The sequence below is a fragment of the Cyrtonyx montezumae genome, unplaced genomic scaffold, assembly GCF_038088225.1.
Source record: "Cyrtonyx montezumae isolate F1298 unplaced genomic scaffold, pur_monq_1.0 scaffold_17, whole genome shotgun sequence".
Lineage (NCBI taxonomy): Eukaryota > Metazoa > Chordata > Aves > Galliformes > Odontophoridae > Cyrtonyx > Cyrtonyx montezumae.
This window is the reverse complement of record NW_027071903.1, coordinates 21,285,839-21,307,613: the sequence shown is the minus strand read 5'-3', so window position 1 is coordinate 21,307,613 and position 21,775 is coordinate 21,285,839. Positions and strand designations below refer to the sequence as shown.

Below are 21,775 nucleotides of genomic sequence, written 5' to 3'. Positions count from 1 at the left end.
CAACAACGACTAAATCACTTACTGACCCCATAACTCAGAGGCAGGAAGAATAATCTCTTTCCAACACCCAAACCCTTGGCACAAGCACTGCCGCACAGAAGCACCAGCACCATCAGGATCAGGGCAGCTATGTTTTCTGGCAGACTGCACCCACTCTAAAGGGACAAGAGCACACCCTTCAGTTACATCAAAGTAAATCTGGGCCCAGCACTCCTTGCTTTGGCACAGACTCCTGCTGCAAGGCGTATTAAGTGCAAAGCAGGAGACCGTTCCCACTGCCCCCAGCCTGCAGGGAGCCAGGCCCTGCGGCACCACTTCCACTGCTACATCACCTGGCAAGACGTCACGCTTGCTTTTTGTGATGGGCGTGGTACAGACACCACTGAAGTCCAAAGAGTTGTCCAGCATGGCATTTATCCTGCGGAATATATCTGCATTGCTGCAAGTGGAAAGAGCGGGGGCATCTGGGCTGTCCCAGCAGTCCTTTACGCTCCTCCCTCTGTCTTCCTTCTGCATGGAGAGAAGGAGCATCAGTGGCAAGCCGGGCAGCGAGCAGTGGCCTGCCTCAAAAACTCACGTTAGCTTTAGCTGGCTTTAGTGTCCTGGTAGTAAGTTTCCCGGTAGTAAGTTTCCCATTAAACAACTGCACGTGCGAGGCTGCGGGACTCAGCACTACGGAGAGCCCCGGTCTCCTCAGCAACCGCTTTCCCGCCCAATTTCCTCAGCTCCCCACTCGCGCCCAGCGCTCACCCCACGGCCAAAGTGCGAAACCACGTGACGACAGAAAGCGCTCCCCCGACCTTCCCCAGACCCCCCCCCCTTCTCCCCCAGCACCGCGCATGCTCGCTCTTCCCCTCACCGGCGGGAACGCCATGAGCGCTGCCGAAGGGGGGCGAATCTCGAGGGAGCGGCTACAGGCGGCGCCCCTCCGCCCCGCCGGGCTTTTATGGGCCGCACGCATGCGCGCAGCGCCGCCTCGCGCCCCCTCGGGCCGTCGCCTCGCGCCCGCTGGCGAGGTGCGCCGTGCTCTCCGCGGACGCGCGCAGCTGCGCTCATCAGCGCGGTGTGCGGTAGCACCTGTCCGCCTCGCAGGGCTCGGGCTGGAAGGGTCCGTAACGATGACGGAGCCCCGGCCCTGCGCGGGCTGCCCAGGGCCCACCCGTGGCATTGGCGCCTCCGGGGATGGGGCGCCCACAGCGCCTCTGGGTTAACGACGTCCTCCTCGCGTCTCAGCTCAGCACCCTGTCCTTCAGTCTGTTCCCTCATTTCTGTCGCTGTCGCTGTCGGGTGGTGTGAAAAGTCATTCCCCTTCCTGCACGCACCCTTCGGGTGCTGGAAGGCTGCGGTGTGGGCTCCCCAGCGCTGCTCTGTCCCTTACATTGAGGGGACACATTGGGGCCACCCCAACCACTGTACACACAGCGGAGGAATAGGGTGCGGGTTCAAGGAGAACTTTATTGGCCATAATAAATAGGGTTACACTGGGCAACTATAGGGAGAGATGGGTGGTTGGAACCACTGTGTCCTCACTGAGGGACATCATCCTGTCCTGCTCCGCAGGGGTTGGGGCAGGGAATAACCCTGAAATAGGGACAGGAGGCATTGGGGAGAGTGACAGGTCAGAGGGGTGGAGGTACACGGAGGGGCCTGGCCATCACTGTGCCAGGGCCTGGATGATGTCCTTCACCAGCATGGTGGCGATGACCATCTTCTCACTGTTGATGGTCAGCTGGGCCGCTGCTCCCTCCCGCCACTCCAGGGTGATGAGCACCAGGCTGCCACTGGTCACCGTCTTGGCCGCAAACCTGTCCGCCAGCAAACACGGGGCACCGGGGTGAGCTGAGCCCTGCCACCACCCTCCTGTCCTCTGCTGCTAGGATGGGGACCGGGGAGGTGTCTGCCACCCACAGCCACTGCCACAGTGGTTTGTGTAAGGGATCGCGTGGGCTCCTTGTCCTAAAGGAAGCCTCAAGATTCCCCATGAGGGAGTTGATTTCATTTGTGTAGGGCTGCAGAAAGAACACCCCAACCTTGTCCCTGCCGTGGGTCTCAGTCCCTGGGAAGCTGAGATGCTGTGATGTGTCTGGCTACCTGTACTCATTGTCAGCTCCACAGGGCACACGTCCCACGTTGGCAGCCGAGGTCACTTGCTGGACGATGGCATGGTCACTCCGGCACTTCTCAGGCAGTGTCAGCTTCTCTGTGATCTCACTCATGCCCGTTAGCTTCCCTGGTGTGGGCAGCAGATGTCCTGCCCATCTCTGGCCACCGCTGGTAGCAGCCACATCCCCACCAGGGCCAATTTTGCTGTCTCCAAGCCAAGCCCTCACTCCTGTCCCCTCCCATCCCAGCTCAGCTCTGTCCCAGGACACCTCAGTCCTGTGTTTTGCCTTTGGCCTCGCATCTGGATCCCCACTGAGGTCCCAATTCCCTGTCCCACTTGTTCCTGCTTGGCAGAGGTGAATTTGGGAAAACCTTTTCTCCATGACCCTTTACAGGTCCATGTCCATGTCCATGTCACCCTGCCTGGTGGCAGAAGACTGTGGCTGTGTTTCATGTTACTGGGGATGGGCTTCTGCAGGCACCAGCAGGGTGAGGTGATGGAGTCAGGTTCCACATGCACTGAGCACCCACTGCATCCTGGCATCTCCAGCTCACCATAGACATGTAATCTCTTGGAGTGTGGTGGCACAGGGCCAGGGTGTCCCTGTCACTCACCACGAAGTGACATGAGGTTCCTGTGCCAATTGGAAGGGGGCTTGGGGACCCTATGGAGACCCGCAGACAGGATCTTGAGATGTCCCACTGCCCCACAGGTGCCAGAGGGGAGCTACTCTAGAGCCACTTACCCTCACCCTGCCGCGCAAGATGTTCTGGGCCACGGTGCGAGTGGCAGGGGGACAAAGCATGCAGTGAGTGCCACCATGGGTATGGTGGGTGACCCCCCAGCCTGGCCCTGGTCACCACTCACCCTGCTCCTTCCTGAACTCATTCTCGCTCATGAAGACAGGGGCCATCAGCTCCCCAACTGGTGGCTGGATGGAGACGTAGAAGTGGCGCGTGTGGGTGCTGGGGACACAGGCGGGTGAGAGGGGATGCATGAGAGGACTTCCCCTTCCCCGACCCTAACCCTAACCCATCTCAGGCAGGAGGATGACTGGAGGGAAACTGAGGCACAAAATGGCTGGGGATTGTATCCTAGTGCCTGTCCCACTGTCTGCTGGAGCACCCCGTGTCCGTGCCAGTGTCCCTTCTCCCCTGAAAGTTCGCTTGGGTCCATCCTGGTGTCCCCATCCCCTGGAGAGACACTGTGCCTGGCCCACTGTCTGCTGGAGTACACCATACCCTGTCCCGCTGTCCCTGGGATACTCCAATGCTCTGTGCGGATATCCCTTTGTCCCCCAGTGCCCACCTAGCCCTGATTTGCCATTCCTTGTCCCTTGGGCTCCCCCATACCCTGTCCTGCTATCCCCCAGCCCTTCATGTAGCCAAAGTCTTGTCCTGCTATCTGTTTTCCTCTGCAGCCCTGGTCACTTGGAGGGATGTTGGTGCCAATCCTACTGTCCCCATCCCCTGGGGAACCCCTCCTGTCCCTTCCTGCCCAGGCACTTACCACAGCTGGAAGTTGGCTGCCTGGGTGGAGTCGCAGAAGTCAATGCCCATCACCACGCTGGCTGTGTCCCCGGGTGCCAGGCTCTCTGAAAGCACAGGGCTGCCACCGTGTCCCACCTCCCCTCCGCCACTGTCCCCTTATGCCCCAAAACATTGGTGCTGTGCTGCACCATACCAATCTCAGGGAACTCCTGGATCCGCATGCCTGCGAGCAGCTTGGGCTCACTGACCCGCAGGCTCTTCACCTCGGCGTCAGTGTTATTGGAGATTTGGATCTGGACAGCCACCATGTGCAGGTCTCCCGGGAAGGGACGGCGGTTGAAGCAGTACTCGACTGAGAGTCCCTCGCCCGCCATGCGGTGCAGCAGCTCATATGTCCTCACCGTGCCAAACGCTGGGCTCAGTAGCTGCCAGGGACCGTGGGACAATGTGGGCCACCACCCCATGGGTGATGGGTATCTGGGTAGCCCAAGGGAGGAGCGTGGAGGACACTTACTGCAGGTGCCAGGGAGGTGTCAGTGAGCGTGAGGCCCTCTAGGTCGGTCACCAGGCTGCTGGAGATGATGCTGCTGGAGGGGACAGGCTGGGGAGGTGGGGGGGTGACTGTGGGGGGAGGAAAGGGTTAACAAAGCTCCAGTCTGCCACAGTCCTATGGGGATAGCCGTATGGGGATACTACATGGGGACAGCCTCAATGGCACAGTTTCATGGGGACACTGCAAGGGGAAAGCCTCAGTGGCATAGCCCTGTTGGGACAGCTGCATGGAGACAACAGCAGAGGGATACCAACCACATGAGGACAGCCTCAGTGGTGTAGTCCCGTGAGGAAACAGCAGAGGGACACCAACCACACAAGAACAGCTACATGGGGACAGCCATAGGGGGACAGCCAAATGGAGACAGCCCTGGTGGCACAGTCACAAGGGGAAGGCTCTCAGGCACCACCCCAGGGGGACTACAGTATGGGGACACCCTGGTGGCACTGTCACCTCCTCCATGACCAGCCTCAGGAGACAAGAGCTGTCCACCCCCATAATGTCTGTCCCCATTCCTGCTCACCCAGAGACCCTGCACATCCCTGCATCCCCCTGCAGGCACTCATGCCTCAGTTTCCCCAGAGCCACCACTGCAGCCGTCCCACTCAGCCACTCACAATCATCCAGGTCGAGCAGGGAGATCTCCTTGGGGTTGGCCTTGCTGCTAGGGATCTACAGGGAATCAGAGACATTGGGTGAGCAGAGGGTTGGGATCCCCCCAACTTCCTCCCAGCCCAGTCCTCACCGCCTTCCTCTGCTTGGCCTCCACCATGGTTGGTGCCTCAGTGCCAGAGTCTGATCCCGAGGAGCTGCTCTCAGAGGCACTGGCCTCCTCTGATGAGGTCTCGGCATGGCCCTTCTTCCTCTGTGGCCCTGCAGCCTTCTTCGCCTTCTTCCCCTCAGCCTCCTCCTCCTCCTCACTGGGGCAGCAGGGAGAGAGGGCTTTAGGAGAGGCCATGCTACCAGCTTGGCTGGAGGGACTCAGCCTCCCCAGATTACCTGCCCATGATCCCTGGGGATGCCTTCCGGGGACCTCCCTTCTCCTTCCTTTTCTTCCTCTTCTCTTCCTCCTCCTCCTCCTTGTCCTCTGACTGTTCCCTGCTGCCTTCCTCTTCCTCCTCCTCCTCCTCCTCCTCGCTGCTGGAGCTGGAGCTGCCGGAACTGCTGCTGCTGCTGCCACTCTCCTCACTGTCAGACTCAGGTTCTGCAGGGGACATGGCTCAGTCCCTCTTGTTCTGTCTCTACATCTCCACCATGCCCTACTGTGTCCCTCTGCATCCCATGTCCCCAGAGCTGTTATGGCATCCTACAGCACTCCCACGTCTCACACCACATCCCAGCTTCCCCAGTGCAATGGAATGTCCCCAGCATGGTGACCCCAGCCCCATACCCCACCGTGGTGTCCTCTGCTTGAGGCCCTACCATGATGGCACCACCACGTCCTCACCACTATCTGCTGATTCCGTGGGCCCCGACTCGCCCTCTGAGTCAGAGTAGAAAGGTTTCTCCACCTTTTCCTTCCTCTTCTCCCGACTGGTGCACTTGGTCCACTCGGGAACCTGCTGACACAAGTCTTGTTATGGTTCTCACCCAAAGTGGCTATGTGGTCACCAGAGAGGGAATATGTGGCACCTTCTGGAGTTCTCCCATGACCCAAGCAAGATTTCCTGACCTTAGGATATCCCACGTACACTGGGATGCCCCACACACCTCCACATTCCTCACAGAGGGGTCTGGAGCCTCATCTGGCCAGTCCGGCAGCTCCTGGTACCCAACAGCCTTAGCATTGAGCAGATGGGACAGGGATCCCAGCTGGAAATGGTCCCGGTCTGTGGCAAAATGAGAAATGATAGCAGCTCAGGGACAGCACTGGGGTGACATCTCACCCTGCAAGCACAGTGGGTACCTTTGAAGGAGGACTCCAGGATGGGAGCGGGTTTTTGAGCCAGGAAGAGCTTCTTGGCATATTTGTTGAGGGCCCCACTCTTCTCAGTGGGCACAATTAGCTGGCGGATGAAGCGAGCACGGTCACGGATGTCATAATTTTGGTCGTACTTGGCCAAGTTGAGTACGTACTGGGTCAGCAGCTTGCTCTGTACCAAGGGACACACTCAGAACCGGTCTTTGGGCTAAGGAAACTGAGGCAGGCCATGGGGCCACATCCCCAGGGTACCTGCTTAGAGTTGGTCAGATAGAGCTTGGCCGCGAGGTTGATGACCTGCAGCTTAACAATGTCTTCCTCATTAGTGAAGGACTTAGCCATCTTGCGCAGCACGTCAGGTGCAATCTTGGGCACGTGCTCACAGTACTCGCCTATCAGCCACAGGATGCTTGCCCGTGCCATGGGCACCTGCAAAAGAACCCCTGCATGTGGCACCACTGCCACTCTCTCTGCTCCAGAGAAGGACACATTCCTTGACCCACCTGGATGTTATCAGTGAGCTTGGCCATGTGCTTGATGATCTCACTGTGCTGAGCTGGCTGCATCTGCAGCAGCTTCTTGATGACAACCACGGACTCAGCCACCACCAGCTCTGTGAGTAGATAGTCAGCCTCAGGGGGATCCTCCCTGAGGGACACAGAGCCCATATTGCACCCCCACCATGCGTGCTCACCGTCCCGGTTGGAGAGGAGCTGGACCAGACCATTGAGGCAGGTGTCCCGCACCTTGCCAATGTTGGTGGCACAGCGCCCGATGGCTTGGATGGTGGCTGCCACAAAGTCCTTGTCCATGCTGCGGATATAGGTCTGCACAGGCAGAGAATGTCACTTGTGTGCCAGTACTGGGTGATCCCACCACGTGGTGGCCTTGCACTGGGGCTTTCTGGAGCTGTCCATGGGGTTGGCACAGCCTCAGCTCTCTCCTCCCACTGGGACTCTCCTCTGCCCCCCCACAGTGGCATTTTGGCACCTAGAGCCATGCCACAGTGGAAACATGGTACCTAAATCTGCCCATGGCCATGGCATACCTGAAACTCCCTCAGGATGGTGGAGATGTTGGTCTCATTGGCCAGGTTGGTGAGTACCTCCAGCTGCAGGAATGAAGGAAAGATACTCAGCTTGGGGACATGGCCTGCAGATGCTGAATCCATGGTGCCCACCTGTCCCTAGAGCATGGAGGATGGCTGCTCCATGTTGGAGGGTTCCAGGGAGCCCCAAAGCCCCCAGTGCTGGGCCCTGCCAGTTGTTTCCAGCTCACCTTGAGGATCTTGATCTGTGTGGGGTCCGTGGAGCGGATGTAGAAGCTCTTGAGATAGGGCTCAAACATTCCCTGCACAGAGAGCCAGTGTTATTAGTGCCATCATTGTCCCTGCCATGCTCACCCACAGGCAGGTGGCCCTGATGATTGGCTGCCACAGTCCTCATTCCACTCCAGAGTTAACGAGACTGACTCCTCCAGCACCAGGGCCAGACTCACCCGCCGTTTGATGGACATGGTGGCCACGTTCTGCAGCACAACATACTGCACCTCACTGTGGGGTCAGAGAGGGGACTACCATCAGGGGGCAGACCAGACTCCTGTCTTAGCATGTCCCCATGAAGACAGGGCAAGACTCACCATCAAGGTAGTGCTACCACAATGCCTCCACCCCTTATCCAGGATGTCTGAGGCTTCCCATGGGTCTCACTGGTCAAGTCCTGTAGGGTGGGGGACCACCAAAACCCATGTGCCACATACCTGTGACTACGCAGGAGCCGCACCAGCGCCTTGGCAATGACGCCAACCTCCGCCTTGGGTGCCAGATGGAAGTAGAGCTGTGCCACAGCCATCACCACCTGCAGGGAGACATCTGCCTGTCTTCAGTGGTCCATAGAGACATGCCAGAGGATTGCTGTGTCCCCTCGTGTCCCTCCCAGCAGCATACTGAGGAAGCTGAACCCTGGGAATGCCACCCATGGAGGTCTCTCAAGAGATTCGCAGCACCCTGGTGGGTTCTTGGCCAGTGGGAATATCATGAACCCAAGGCTGATGGACACTGCTGATGTCCTCGGGGGCAATAAGTACTAGAACTGAACTCACTGCAGCATTGCGGCTCTGCAGTAGGGGTTTGGTGTTGCGCAGCAGCAGACGGTGGTCGGGGTCCATGACATACGGTTTGCGCTTGGCCAATGAGGCTGCCTCCGCCTTGGCATCCTTGGTATCCTCTTCCTCAGAGCCATAGAAAGCCTTCTCTGCACTCTCCTCTAGTAGGGATTCCTGCCAGCAACACCCACTTTCACTCCACAACCCCAACCACAGCAGTAGAACACTGGAGCATCCCTGGTGTCAAGGTGGCTTGGGGGCACCCCAGGATGGACAGGACACCCCGAGGTTCCCAAACTCACGTTCTGGTTGGGGCTGAGGAACTGAGTGCGCGCATAGCGTGTCAGCATGTTGATGATCACCACCTGGCCCCATTCCTCCACATCAATGAGCAGGTTGCAGAGTTTGCGGTAGTTCTTGTGGATGAGGTCGATGCGCTCTGGGCAGACCTCCTCAAATGCCATCACCACACTGCCAGCCACCAGCTGCAGAGGGAAAGCTTGGGGTGGCTCACTGGGGTGGTGGCATCTCCATAAGGATGCTGGAAAGGGGACTTCCCTGGGAGGATGATGGTTTGGTGGGGATGGTGGCATCTTTGTAGGATGCCATCTCTGTGGGTATGGCTGCATCCCTGCGAGGATGCTAGATCAGTGAGATGGTGACATCCCTGCAAGGAGGCTGGCTCTGCAGAGATGGTGGCACCCACAAGAGGATGCTGGCTCAGCAGGGACAACAGCACCTTCACATTTGGGGATAAGGGAGAAACAGAGCTCACCGTGGTCTTGTCTGCCAGCAGCTTCTCAATGACTTCAATGAGCTGATCCTTCTGGTCTGAGTCAAGACTGCAAGGAAAGAGTGGGCTCGGTGTGAGTGGGAGTGTATCTAGCCCCCCAGATCCTCCATTCCTCTTGGCACCAAGCAGCTGAGACTCCACCACCAAGATCTGAGCCTCCAAAATGTAACAAGAACATGCACAGAGCTTTCAATGAGCTTTCTTCATTCTCAGCAGATATCCTATTACCTGTAGAGCTTTGGGATGGCATGGGCAGCCGTCTTCCGCACATATGGGGACATGTCTGACGCAGCCTCTTTAATGGCCAGCATCATGATGGGCACGATGATGGGCACACGGATGCTGGAAAGGACACGCAGGGCACTGGCACGGATCAGCTGGTTGGGGTCCTGCTGGGATATATGCATTGCTGCAACAAGCTGGGACAGCCTCATAGCCTTCCTGGTGGCCCCAGAAAGGGGCAGGAAGGATTCCCACCTTGAGTCCTCGCTGGAAGGTGGAGATGGAGAGCAGGGCTAGATCTTGCTGCTCCTCCGCGTAGCGCACCAGGTACACATACACCAGCTTCTTCACCTGCAGGATGGAGACCAAGATTGTAGGGATTGCCAAATGCTCCCAAACTCCTCCCAAATGGGGAGCAACCCAAACCCCATGGACAGCCTCACCTCGATGTTCTTGCAGGCAACATTCTTTACCACAGCTGGGAACAGGTCGGAGGCATTTTTCCCCCGAGCAATCATCTAGGGAAGGAGGGAGTGGTGTGACCTGGAGTGGCTGGTGATGGCACATCATGGCACAGCACAGCCCCACGTGGCACAGGACAACACTGCACACAGCACAACCCACCGCCACGATCCTCTTCATAGCCTCCAGCTTGAGCGAGTCCTTATTGCTGTCCAGCATCTCCTTGAGGTCATCGTGCCTGCACAACATCAGGGTGGAAAGTGCTACTGGCCACTTTTAGTCCTTTGTAGCCCCCTTTTCAGTCCATTCCCACGTGAGAGATGCCTGCAACCTGACCCCCTGGGGCTGTGCAATATTGATGGGGCAGGAGTTGGGTTACAGCTGCATGCAAAAGGAGCAGGAGCAACTGGCATGGTACTGGCCACCAACTCTGTCCCCCTTCTGGCCATCAGCTGGACATCTCTTGTCCCCTCCTGGGCATGCTGGTTTGGATATGCCCCAACAAAGAGCTTTCCCCCTATACCCTTCTTGGTATAGGGACATCCAGCACCTGTCACCATTGTCACTTCTTCTAAGACTGATTGCCAACATTGTCCCCTTTTATAAGACACATCTGTCCCCACCAAACCAGGGGGGACTCGCAAGCCTGCATCCACCCGCAACAGCCCCATTTCTGGAATGACATGGCAGTTTTCCCGAACAGTTGTGCACCAAACCAGCTCCACTATGTGGTGACAATCTTCTGGGGCACACGAGATCCCAAGACCTCTTAGAACAGTGCTTATCCCCAGCCACTGCTCTCACTATCCCTGGGGGCTCCCTGGGGAGGTCTTACCGCGGTGGCTGCCCGGTGCTGGCAGCCTCCTCATCCTTGGGGGCTGCCAGTGGGCGCAGCTCATCGGCACGCAGTGCGCTGTAGCAGGTGGGTGGCCCGGCCTCGGTGGCCAGCACTGGGCTAGTCACTTCCTCAGCTGCATCACTGCCTGCCACCGATTTTGGCCGCAGAAGCTTCTGCACAGGTGGCAGTGAGAGCATTGCTGCTACTGAGGGTGGTCCTGGGGACAGCAGGGATGGTGGCAGGGCTGTGGCCCCGCTCCTCCTCCTGAAACCTGATGCTGGGCTTCGGGTTGGGTTGCAGTGACAACCCAACAAGGACACCAAGGTGCTTTGAGGGACCAAGTGCCACCCATCCTGCTGCCAGGATGTGGAAATATGGCATGGAGATCCTCCTCTGTGGACTTTGAGTGGCTCACTATTTTCCGGGGACATCCCTGAGGGGATGGTACTGCTGTGGGTGTCCCACCTGGTGCTTGTGGGGACAATAACAGATCCAGTGTGGCCACAGAGAGATGGAGCAGCACATGGGTGATGGAGCCACTGCCAGGAGTCAGGGATGGGGGACATTACCAGGCTGGGGGACATTGCCAGGTCAGAGATGGGGGACAGAGTAGGGGACACTGCACAGAGCAAAGGCAGGGGACAGTGACAGAGAGGGGAATATTGATAGCAGGTGAGGGGACACTGCCAGAAAGTCAGAGTGGGGAACGCTGTCAGCGTGATGCTGCCAGACAGGTGAACAATGCCAGGGGGTCAGGAACTGGGGAAACTGTGGGAGGGATAAGACTGGGGACAGCGGCACGATAGGATGCACAGCATAGGGCAGGGAGGCGGAGAGGGGGGATAGTGACAGGGTGGAGAACACTGCTGAATTGAAGGGAGACAGTGACAAAGTGGAGGACATTTTCAGAGGACTGGTGATGGGAACAGTGCTAGCAAGGGGAGTACTGCCAGTGGGTGAGGGACTGAGTACCATGCCAGGCTGGGGAACACTGCCGGGGGTGAGGGTGGGGGGGACAGTGGCAGGGGGGGGGGGGCACACAAGGAACCTTGCTTTCCCCTATTCCTTCCCCCCTCCCCTCCCTCTCCCCCCGCCCCGGCCCCAACCTCTCACTGCCCCATATCCCTATCCCCCTGTGCCGGCCGCAGATAACACCTGCCACCCCGGTGCCATCGGGCACTGCATGCTCGGCACGGCGACCCTGCAGCCCCCTGCCCCCCGCAGCGGATCCCAGCCGAGGGAGCCGGGTCCGTATCTGGGGGCCATGCGCCCCTCAGGGGACAGCGAGGAGGTTGCTTCCCATTCCCGCATCCCCCTGCTCCAAAACGCAGCTTTCCCCTCAAAAAGGCACCGCATCCTTTTGCAAAAGATGCTGCATCTCCATCCGCGTCCCCATCTCCAGGCGCGGCCACGGCCAGCCCGCGGCCATTGTCCCCACGGGGTGCGCGCGCGCGCGCATGTGCCACCCGCGTCCCCCCGTCCCCACCTCTTGTAGTCGGAGGCGAAGATGCCGCCGCTGGCGGGGTCGTGGCCGTATTCGGGCTCCCCCAGGCTGGAGGAGCCCCCCTTCTCCTCGCCGTAGGCCGGGCTGGCCGCCATGGCGCTGCTGGCGCAGCCGGGATGCGCAGCCTGGGGACGCCGCACTGATGTCAGCGTCGTGCGAGGACGGCCACGGCCGCCGCTTAAAGGCACCGGGGAGCGCGGCGCCCGCGGAACCGCGCGGCCCTGGGGACGCTCGGCCGCCGGGTTTCGGGGGGTGGGGGTGGGGGGGTGCACCCACGTGACTCACCCCCACCCACCCCTCCTCCCCCACAAGGAAAGGATGGAGGAGGAGGATTTTTTTCCCCCGAAACACTAGGGTCCTCAGTCCTGCAGAGGGAGTTTGGGAGCTTAGGGGTGAAGCATCCCCTTGGAGGTCTTGTTATTCAAGGGTGTGTGTGGTTATTATTTAATTGGGGATGTCACTGTTTGGGATATTGGCCTTTGGGATGCTTTTATTCAGGATGCTGTCATTGTTTTTATCATAATAATAACACTATCACTGTTATTGTTTACTTTTATTATAATTTACCATTACTGTCCTCTACTATTACTATCATCATTTGCTTTTAGTACCGTTACTAATAGCAGTAATATTATTACTAATATTACCTCCATTGTTATTATTATTCACAGATAGGTACCGCTATTTGTGGATGAGCCTTATCACAGAATCAGGGAACCATTACATTTGGAAAAGACCTCTGAGAACATCTTGTCCAACTGTCCAAAATGGTTATCATTATTTAATAATAATGGCATGTATTATAACCATGTGCAGTGGTCATTGTGGGCTGGGATAAAACTATTGACTAAGATAGAGAAGAAGGAATGAAAGGATAATAGTTATGATGTTTATATATAAATATATGTATGTAACAAGCAATGCACAAGCAGTTGCTCACCACCTGATGCCCAGCTAGCCCTCAAGCATCTGAAACAGAGAGAGAGAGATGATGAGCTCCCTTCCTTTCAAAATTTTCCTTCCACATAATGTCACATGGTATGGAATATCCCTTTGGCCTGGTTAGGTCATCTGTCCTGGTCGTGTCCCTACCTAGTTCCTTGTGTCCCCTTTGTTGGTAGGTTGGTAATAGAAGCTGAGAAACAGAAATGTCCTTGGCTCTGTGCAGCACTGCTCAGTAACAACTAAAACATCAATGTGTTATCAGCACTGGTTTTCTCCTAATACCAAAACGGAGCATCACACCAGACACTATGAAGAAAAACAACTGTCTCAGCTGAAACTAAGACCTTTATTCCTTACCACTGACGCCGTGCTCAGGTCCCACATTTTTTTATATGGCCTAACAAATTACCATCTCTGCTTTTTGATGTAGATGCACACATATATAATTCCCATGTAAATTGTCCATGGAGTTCGTTTACACCATAACCTTGAGCTCTATCTGTCGTAACAGTCCTTCAGCACAGGAGGCATGATTCAGTGTTGGGTTCCTGCATGCAGAAGCTAGCTCTGGTTCCGTCAGAATTTGTTCTTTAACCTGGATACTTCTTACTGTAATATTGTTAGCAAGACGTAGCAACCATAACAATGACAACATACGGTATCATACAATTCAACATCATGCGATTCAAATTCTTAGCTGTTCTCACCCAGCACCAAATCACTTTGACGTACACAATGACATCCCCATCCTCCCTCGTGGACCCAGTCCCTGAGCAAAAGTAATCCCCTTAGGCTTGCCTTTGCCTAAGGCAGAAGTAACACAAACTGATTTGGGGTGCATGTTCTGTATGTGTACCACCAGGACTTTATCCCCTTTTATGGTATGCAGGTTTGACTGGGCAGGACCAGCTCAATTGACAGAGCCCAGTGTGTGAACTAATCGGGTGGCTTTTACAAGATGTGTGTCCAGATGTTTGCATGTCCCAGCACCCATTGCTCTCAGTGTACTCTTTAACAGACCACTGTACCATTTGATTTTCCCAGAGGCTGTGCATGACAGGGGATGTGATGTACCCACTCAGTGCCATGCTCTTTGGCCCAGGTGGTTATAAGGTTGTTTTGGAAATGAGTCCCATTGTCTGACTCGGATCTTTCTGGGGTGCTATGTTGCCACAAGACTTGCTTGGGTAGTATTTTGGGCAGTAATACGCTGCATGGGATACATTTCCAGCCATCCAGTGGTTGCTTCTACCACTGTAAACACATGGCGTTTGCCATGGCAAATTTGTGGGAGCATGATATAATCCACCAGCCAGGCCTCCCCATATTTATATTTCAGCCATCGTTCTACATACAAAGGGGCTTTATTCACTTGGTTTGCTTAATTACAGTGCATGCTTCACATTCATGAATGACCCGCGCAGCAGTATCCACGATCACATCCACCCCCCAATCCCAAACACATCTAGAGGTTGCATCTCTTCCTTGATGGGCTGAAGTGTCATGGGCCCACTCAGCTAGAAATAACTCACCCTTATGTTTACAGTCCAGATCTACCTGTCCCACCTGAAACTAAGGCAGGTACTCAATGAGTTCTTTGCCTCAGTCATCACTGACTGTCAGGCTTACCTGACCCTACCTCTAGGTAGGAGCTGGGGAGCAAAATCACTCCCACTGTAAGAGAGGAGATGATTTGTGATCACCTCAATGGAGGTGATGAAGAAAGGTGATCTGTTGCTTTTGAATAGAGAAGGTCTCATGGGTGAAGTGGTGATTGGTGGTCACATTGGCCTAAGAGGTCACGAAGTAGTCACATTTAAAATCTTTGGTGATAGGAAGAAATCTGACACCAAAACCTCAACACTGGAGATGGGGAATACAGATTTTGGGCTACTCAGAGAACTAGTTAGTAAGGTTCCTTGGGAAACTGCTTTAAAGGCACTGGGGTCCATCAGTGCTGGTCACTTTTTAGGTGCCATCTCTGGGAGCACAGGAACAGACAATTCCAAAATGTCTGAAGTCAAACGGGCAGGGCAGAAGGTAACCTGGCTGAACAGGGATCTTCTTCCAGAAGTTAGCCTGAAAAAGAAAGTGTATGGCCACTGGAAACAAGATCAGGAGACACGGGAAGATTACTGTTCACTTTTGCAGGGAGAAAACTGGTGCAGCCAAAGATAGAGTTGAAGCTGGCCAATACTGTGGGAGATTATAAAAACTTTTTTTTTTATTATTAAGTTAGTATCAAAAGGAGGACCATGGGGAACATTTGTTTGTTACTTGATAAGAATGGCCACCTTACCACCAAAGACATGAACACAGCAGAGATATTTAATGTCTTCTTTGCCTCTGTCGTCAACACTGATGATGGGCTCTGGCTCCTCAGGTGCCTCGAGTTGAAGGACAGTGAGTGAACTAACAATCATTTCCAAGCCTATCCCAAACAAGGGATTTGTTGCTCCACCTGGGATACATATATTTTTGTAAGGCTCAGGGGAATTCATCCCAGGCTACCCAGAGAGCTGGCCAGTGTCGATGTGAGACCTCTCTTAATTGTTTTTCAACAGTATTAGAAATTTGGAGTGATCCCAGTTGACTGGAAGCTGGCAAATGCTGTTCCAATTTTCAAGAAGGGTGAGAAGGAAGACCCTGGTAATTATAAGCCTGTCAGTCTCACTTCAGTGCCTGCCTGATAAAATTATGGAGGAATTATGATGGGAGTAATTGAAAAACACTTGAAGGACGATGTGATCATTGGCCACAGCCAACATGGTTCATGAGGGGAAGATTCTGTTTAAATAATTTAATTTCCTTTCATGACAAGGTCTCCCACCCAGCTGACCAAGGGAAGCCAGTTGATGTTATTTTGGAGAGGAGAGGGAGGGGTGGGAGGCATTTAAGGGTTTTGATACTGCTTCCCACAGTATCCTCCTGGACACAGTGTCCAGAGTACAGATAGACAAAAACAAAATGTGAGGAGTGATAAAGTGATAGGTTGGGCCCAAAGGATTGTAGTAAATGGGGTTACATCAGGCTGGTGGCTAGACACGAGTAGGGTGCTCTGGGGTATGGAGTTCCTCTCTTCTGAGAACCAGGTACCTGGAAATTCAGCAGTCCACGGAACTGGAGCGTTAACTCTAACTCTCAGTGTCCCACATGATGTTATGATGTGGAATATCGATAACAAAAATCATAAAACCATGACATTGCACCCTTTATTCCACATCACTACATCATGCTTAATATATATATATACAAACAAAAAATAATTAACATGCATTGCACATACACATATCTATGAATTACTGACTGCACTCCCCCAACATCAAATTCCTCTGTGCTACACACGAACATCCCCATGTTTCTGCATCACACACCAGGTGGACCCAGGTCACTGAGCAAAAACAGTTCCACGGAGAGGTTTGCTCTTTCCAGAAGCTGGAAGGACACACACACCGCTTTTCCCAACATGCCCTTTACATGTACTGCAGGGACCTTATCTCCTTCTACATAATGTAGGGAACTGGATTGGGTAGGACCGTCTCAGTTGATAGATCTTCAAGTGTTCACCAACCAAGTGGCTTCTACCAAATGCTTTTCCCAGTGCTAAAATGTTCTGTCATTGCTTTCAACACAGTTTTTAACAACCCATTTTATCTTCAATTTTACCAGAAGCTGGTGCTTGGTCGGAGATATGATAAATCCACTCAATGCCATGATCTTTGGCCCAAGTATTTACAAGAGAATATTTGAAATGAGTCCTATGATCTGACTCAATTCTTTCTGGAGTGCCATGTTGCCATAGGACTTGTTTCTCAAGATCTAAGATGGTGTTTCAGGCAGTGGCATGGCATACTGCATATGTTTCAAGCCACCCAGTGGTTGTTTCCACCATGGTGAGCACATAACGCTTACCATTGCGAGTTCGTGGCAAGGTGATATAATCAACCTGCCACGCCTCCCCATATTTATACTTTTGCCATCACCCTTTCCTCCCAGAGAGATTTCATCCTCTTGGCTTGTTTATTTGTGGTGCATGTTTCACAGTCATGAATAATCTGTGTGATAGTGTCCATAGTTAAGTCCACCCCTCAGTCTCTCACTTATATGTTGCACCTCTTCCTTGGTGTCCAAGCTAGAAATATCTTGTTTTGCCAGTCCAAGTCTATTTGAGCCACCTCAATTCTGGCAGCTCAATCTACCTGATGGTTATTTTTTTGTTCTTCAGTAGCTCGACTCTTGTGCGCATGAGCATCTATATGATGCTCCTTTGCAACTATATTCTTTATTCAGGCAGCAGTGTCTCTTCAGAGTTCAGCAGCCCAAATAGGTTTACCCCTCTGTTGCCAGTTATTTTGTTCCCACTGCTGTAAACACCCCCATAAAGCATTTGCCACCATCCATGAGTCAGTGTAAAGATAAAGCATTGGTCACCTCTCCTATTCAGCAACATCTAAGGCCAGCTGGACAGCCTTTACCTCTGCAAATTGGCTTGATTCTGCTTCCCCTTCAGTGGATTCTGCAGCTTCTCCATATAGCAGATTTCCATCTGTGATGCTTCCCTGCAACACAGCATGATCCATCAGTGAACAGAGCAGATTTATTTTCATTTTCTGGTAGTTCATTGTATGGTGGGACCTCATTAGCACACGATACCTTTTCTGCTGGTGATGTTTGAAACTATTTACCTTCAGTCCATGGTCACCTCTAGGATTCCTGGATGACTGAGGTTCCCCATTCGAGTTCACTGGGTAATGAGCGCAATCCACTTACTCCAAGTGGCATCAGTAGCATGATGGATAGAGGGAACCTTCCCCTTAAACATCCAGTTCAGCACTGGCAGGCAGTCGAGGTGCCAGGAGGAGCTGTGTCTCAGTGCTGATTACTTTGGAAGCAGACCAAACCCCTTCATACGTGGCTAAGATCTCCTTCTCAGTTGGAGTGTAGCACTCTTCTGACCCCCTGTACACCCTACTCCAGAATCCCAGGGGTCAGCCTTGGGTATCTCTCGAGGCTCTTTGCCACAGACTCCAAGTGGGACCTTTCTCTCCAGCAGCAGTGTAGAGGGTGTCCCATCCATACCAGCCTCAGGGTCACAGCATGGGCTTTCTCCTGCTTAATTTGCTCAAAAGCCTGCTGCTGCTCAGGACCACATGTAAAATCATACTTCTTCCATGTCACCTGATAACATTGAGGCTGCAGTTTGGAATATGTATTCTCCAAAAGCCCACTACACCCAGGAAAGATTGAGTTTCCTTTTTTCTAGTGGGTGGAAAATTGGCAGTGGTTAATCGCATCCACTGGGATGTGACAATACCCATCCTGCCACTTTATACCTAGGAACTGAATTTCCTGTGCAAGTCTTTTCACTTTGCTTCACTTAACTGTGAAACCAGCTTGCAGAAGAATTTGGATTATTTGCTCTTCTTTCTTGAAAACTTCCCCTGCTGTATTGCCCCACACAACAATATCATCAATGTATTGTAAGTGCGAGCACTGCCCTGTTCCAGTGCAATTTGTATCAACCCACGGGAAATGGTCGGGCTGTGTTTCCCCCTGGGGTACTGAACGCCCCTCCAGGTGAAAGCAAATACATATTTGGCCAAAAGAATGGAGAAAAAGGCATTAGCAATGTAGTGGTGGCATACCACTTGACTGCTTTTGACTCCGGTTTGTACTGGAGTTCTAGCATGCCCATCACTTGCGTACAGTTTTATCTGTCCCTCTGCACTGGGAAGGCAAAGTCCTCTGGAGTATAGAGTTCTTCTCTTCTGATCACCAAGGACCTGGAAATTAATCAGTCCACAGAATTGGAGCATTAACTCCTTATCTCTCAGTGCCTTACATGATGTTATGATGTGGAATACAGATAACAAAAATCATAAAACCATGACAGTAGTGTACCCAGACTTCAGCACAGCTTTCACTCTGTCTCCCACAGCACACTCCTGCATAAGCTGCAGCCCATGTCTTGGACAGGGGTACTTTTCACTGGGTAAAATCTGGGTGGGGGGCTGAACATGTACAGAACAAAAAAATGTCCCCCAAAGTTTCAGAAACAGATGTAGTTATTATTATTCATTAAGTGTGTAGTTATTATTACAATTTTGGGATGTCACTGCGATATCATCATCTGGGATATTATTATTTGGTGTATATTATTGTTTGGAGTACTATTCAGGATTCTAATGTTGTTTTTATTGCTTTCTTCATTATCATAATCACTATCACTATTATTACTATTATTTACTTTTATTATCACCTACAGTTAATATCATCATCATTTACTATTACTACCATTGTTAATCATTGCCAAAACATTCAATTGTTATTATAATTCACAGGTTAGTATCTGTGTTTATGAATTAGCTTTGTCCTTAACAAATAATATTTTCAGCTAGTTCAGGATATTGTCAATATTTGTAGATGATTCAGAAATGTCTTTTTTTCCAAATTTTAACTTTTTTCCCCCTCTCCACACTTGTAGCACAGAAATGCTTTTTCTCAGCCAGACAGTAATTTCACCCCATTGCTTAGGGTACCAAATATGCTCACACTACAGATGGAAATAGTTAACAAAGATCAGTGTTCCCCACCCCCATGCTGGGAGCGAAGAGCAGCTTTCCCAGAAGCACAGAATCACAGAACCATAGCGGAAGGGACCTCTGGGGGTCATCTCACCCAGAGCCTCCAAAGCATTTCCCTACAGGAGGTCACATGCTGCCCGGGGGCAGGGAGCAGGGCCAGTGGCAACTCGCCAGCCACTACATCAGGCTGCCCAGAATTGCATCCAACACAGCCTTGAATGCCTCCAGGGATGCGGCATCCACAGCCCCTCTGGGCATCCTGCTCGAGGGCCTCAGCACCCTCTGAGTAAAAATTTCTTCCTAAACCTTCCCTCTTTCCATTTAAATCCATTCCCCCTTGTCCTGTCACTATCTACCTGCGTAGAATGTCGGTCCCACTCCTGCTTGTAATTTCCTTACCTTTCTTAAAAGTGGTGCAACACTGCTTTTTTTCCAGTCGCCAGTGACTTCACCTGACTGCCACAACTTTTATATCTCATTGAGAGTGGCCTGGCCACTGTCCTTTGGACTCTGCTGTTAGTGGTGTGGCTGAGCATCCGATTTCTGCAGCCAACTTAATGTCTCTCAGCTGATTCCTGCTCCCTCCCCCTTGGCACTACCATCTTGCTTGGCCTGGCCTCCTGTGAAATGATTCAGCTGAAGAAAGTAAAAACAACAACAACAACAACAACAACAACAACAAAAACACAACTAAAATCTTTATTTTATGCAGGATATGAGTCTTTGAAAATGTGAAGCATGAGGATGAAGGGAGGTGGCTCCTCTGGAGGATCCACTTTGAGGACCGAACCCTCCTTGCAGATGCAACCTTCCCTGGGGACACAGCCCCTTTTGGGAACCAACCCCCCTTGGAGTCCCAGCCTTCCTTGGAGACCCTGCTCCGTAGGGAGAAGACACCAGCAATACTCACAAGCCACCATTACATCCCCTGCTCCCACCACCATAGTCATCTGCAGCAAAAGGAGTCTGGGCACGCTCCAATCCCTGCTAGAGCATGAGAACAGCACAACGGTGTGTCTATTGTGGTGACAATGGGGGCTGTAAACTTGCAGGGACCCCAGAGATAGGTGCCTGGGTGGGACCACAACTGCAGAAGTCGTCCCATAGCAGACTGGGGCCATGGTGGGTGCTGTCCCCTCCTGGAGCCTGCTGGTGCTTGGTTCTCAGCACCAAAGGACGTTTTTGTGATGGAAATCTAGATGGGAGGGGTTGGTGGCACAAGTTCTGGCTGGAGGCTGTCGCTCCCCAGGGGTCTATCCCAGCTGTGGTCCTGTCTGACACAGATTTGCAGAATCCTGTAAGTTGGAAGTGACCCTCTGTGATCATCTCCTGGCACTATACAGGACAACCAAAGAGTTAAGCCCTGCACAAAATATTATCTTCAACAAGCTTCAGGAATTTTCTGAACTACTGTGTAATGGTTGCAGATAACATCTGGGAAGTTGCAGTCACCCACAAAGACAAGGGAATCTCTCGGTATTATTTGGGATATTATTTTTTATTAAAATTATTTGAGATACTATTACCTGGGATACTATTATTTGGATATAGACATTAGTAGTATATGAAGTCACTGATAAGCATTGTAAGTAGTACAAATGATAGCAAGTATTGTCTCGGATAAGCACTTTTATTGACAGGTAATTCTTATTTGCAAGTAACTCTAAATGCTATGATTATTTGAAGAATACAGAGTAATGCAGTGAAAACAGGCAGTGCTCAGGTGGAAATAATCAATAAAGCAGCTGATTACTATTTCTCCCCCTGTGCAGGAGGTACTGGGTGCCATCTATGAAATGATCCAGTGCAAAAAGGTGGAAAAAAACGCCAACAAAAAGGTCATATTTTGAAGGAAGCAGACATGGAAAGATGAAGTGTAGGGATAAAGCTCCTCCGGGTGTGCTGGGGAACGAGCATCTGGGCACCTCTCAGACGATCTCGTTGCTCTGTGCCAGGAAAAGTTGGGAGATAGCACCCAAGGCCTCCAAACTTTCTTGGTGAACACAATCCTCTCTGGGGACCCCAACAACTCCTGAGGATGCAGTTCTCCTTGGAAACCTCCTGGAAGCCAAACCCTCACTGGGGAACCCGACTGTTCTTGGGGTCTGAACCATCAGTGGGTAACCAGCCCTCCTTTGGGGACCCAACTCTTCTGAGGACCCAGTCTGCCTTGTAGAACCCAAACCTCATGAGACTGAATCCTCAGTGGGTAACCCAAACCTCCTGGAAACCAAACCTTCACTGGGGAACTCAACC

At 52.7% G+C, this 21,775-nt stretch overlaps 1 protein-coding gene across 5 annotated transcripts; it reads right to left on the bottom strand.

The window, feature by feature from the left end:
* Positions 1-1,435: 1,435 nt before the first annotated feature.
* Positions 1,436-12,136, bottom strand: AP3B2 (adaptor related protein complex 3 subunit beta 2). 5 transcript variants are annotated; one of them, XM_065733698.1, is made up of 28 exons: positions 11,973-12,132; positions 9,811-9,886; positions 9,630-9,704; positions 9,442-9,537; positions 9,193-9,353; positions 8,947-9,013; positions 8,474-8,656; positions 8,169-8,345; positions 7,827-7,924; positions 7,566-7,620; positions 7,347-7,418; positions 7,117-7,179; positions 6,763-6,895; positions 6,572-6,681; positions 6,321-6,497; positions 6,054-6,240; positions 5,858-5,976; positions 5,595-5,706; positions 5,147-5,351; positions 4,893-5,067; positions 4,765-4,819; positions 4,109-4,215; positions 3,788-4,019; positions 3,614-3,698; positions 2,972-3,069; positions 2,850-2,873; positions 2,092-2,230; positions 1,436-1,805 (listed from the first exon to the last, which is right to left on the bottom strand). In XM_065733698.1, exons 1-28 carry the CDS (start codon positions 12,083-12,085, stop codon positions 1,655-1,657), a joined length of 3,345 nt encoding a protein of 1,114 aa, XP_065589770.1. In that variant the 5' UTR covers positions 12,086-12,132; the 3' UTR covers positions 1,436-1,654. The 5 variants fall into 5 exon arrangements, with proteins under 5 accessions (XP_065589770.1, XP_065589771.1, XP_065589773.1 ...); XM_065733699.1 differs by lacking the exon at positions 2,850-2,873 and having other exon boundaries at positions 11,973-12,131; XM_065733700.1 differs by lacking the exon at positions 1,436-1,805 and having other exon boundaries at positions 2,139-2,768; positions 11,973-12,136.
* Between the last annotated feature and the right edge of the window lie 9,639 nt (positions 12,137-21,775).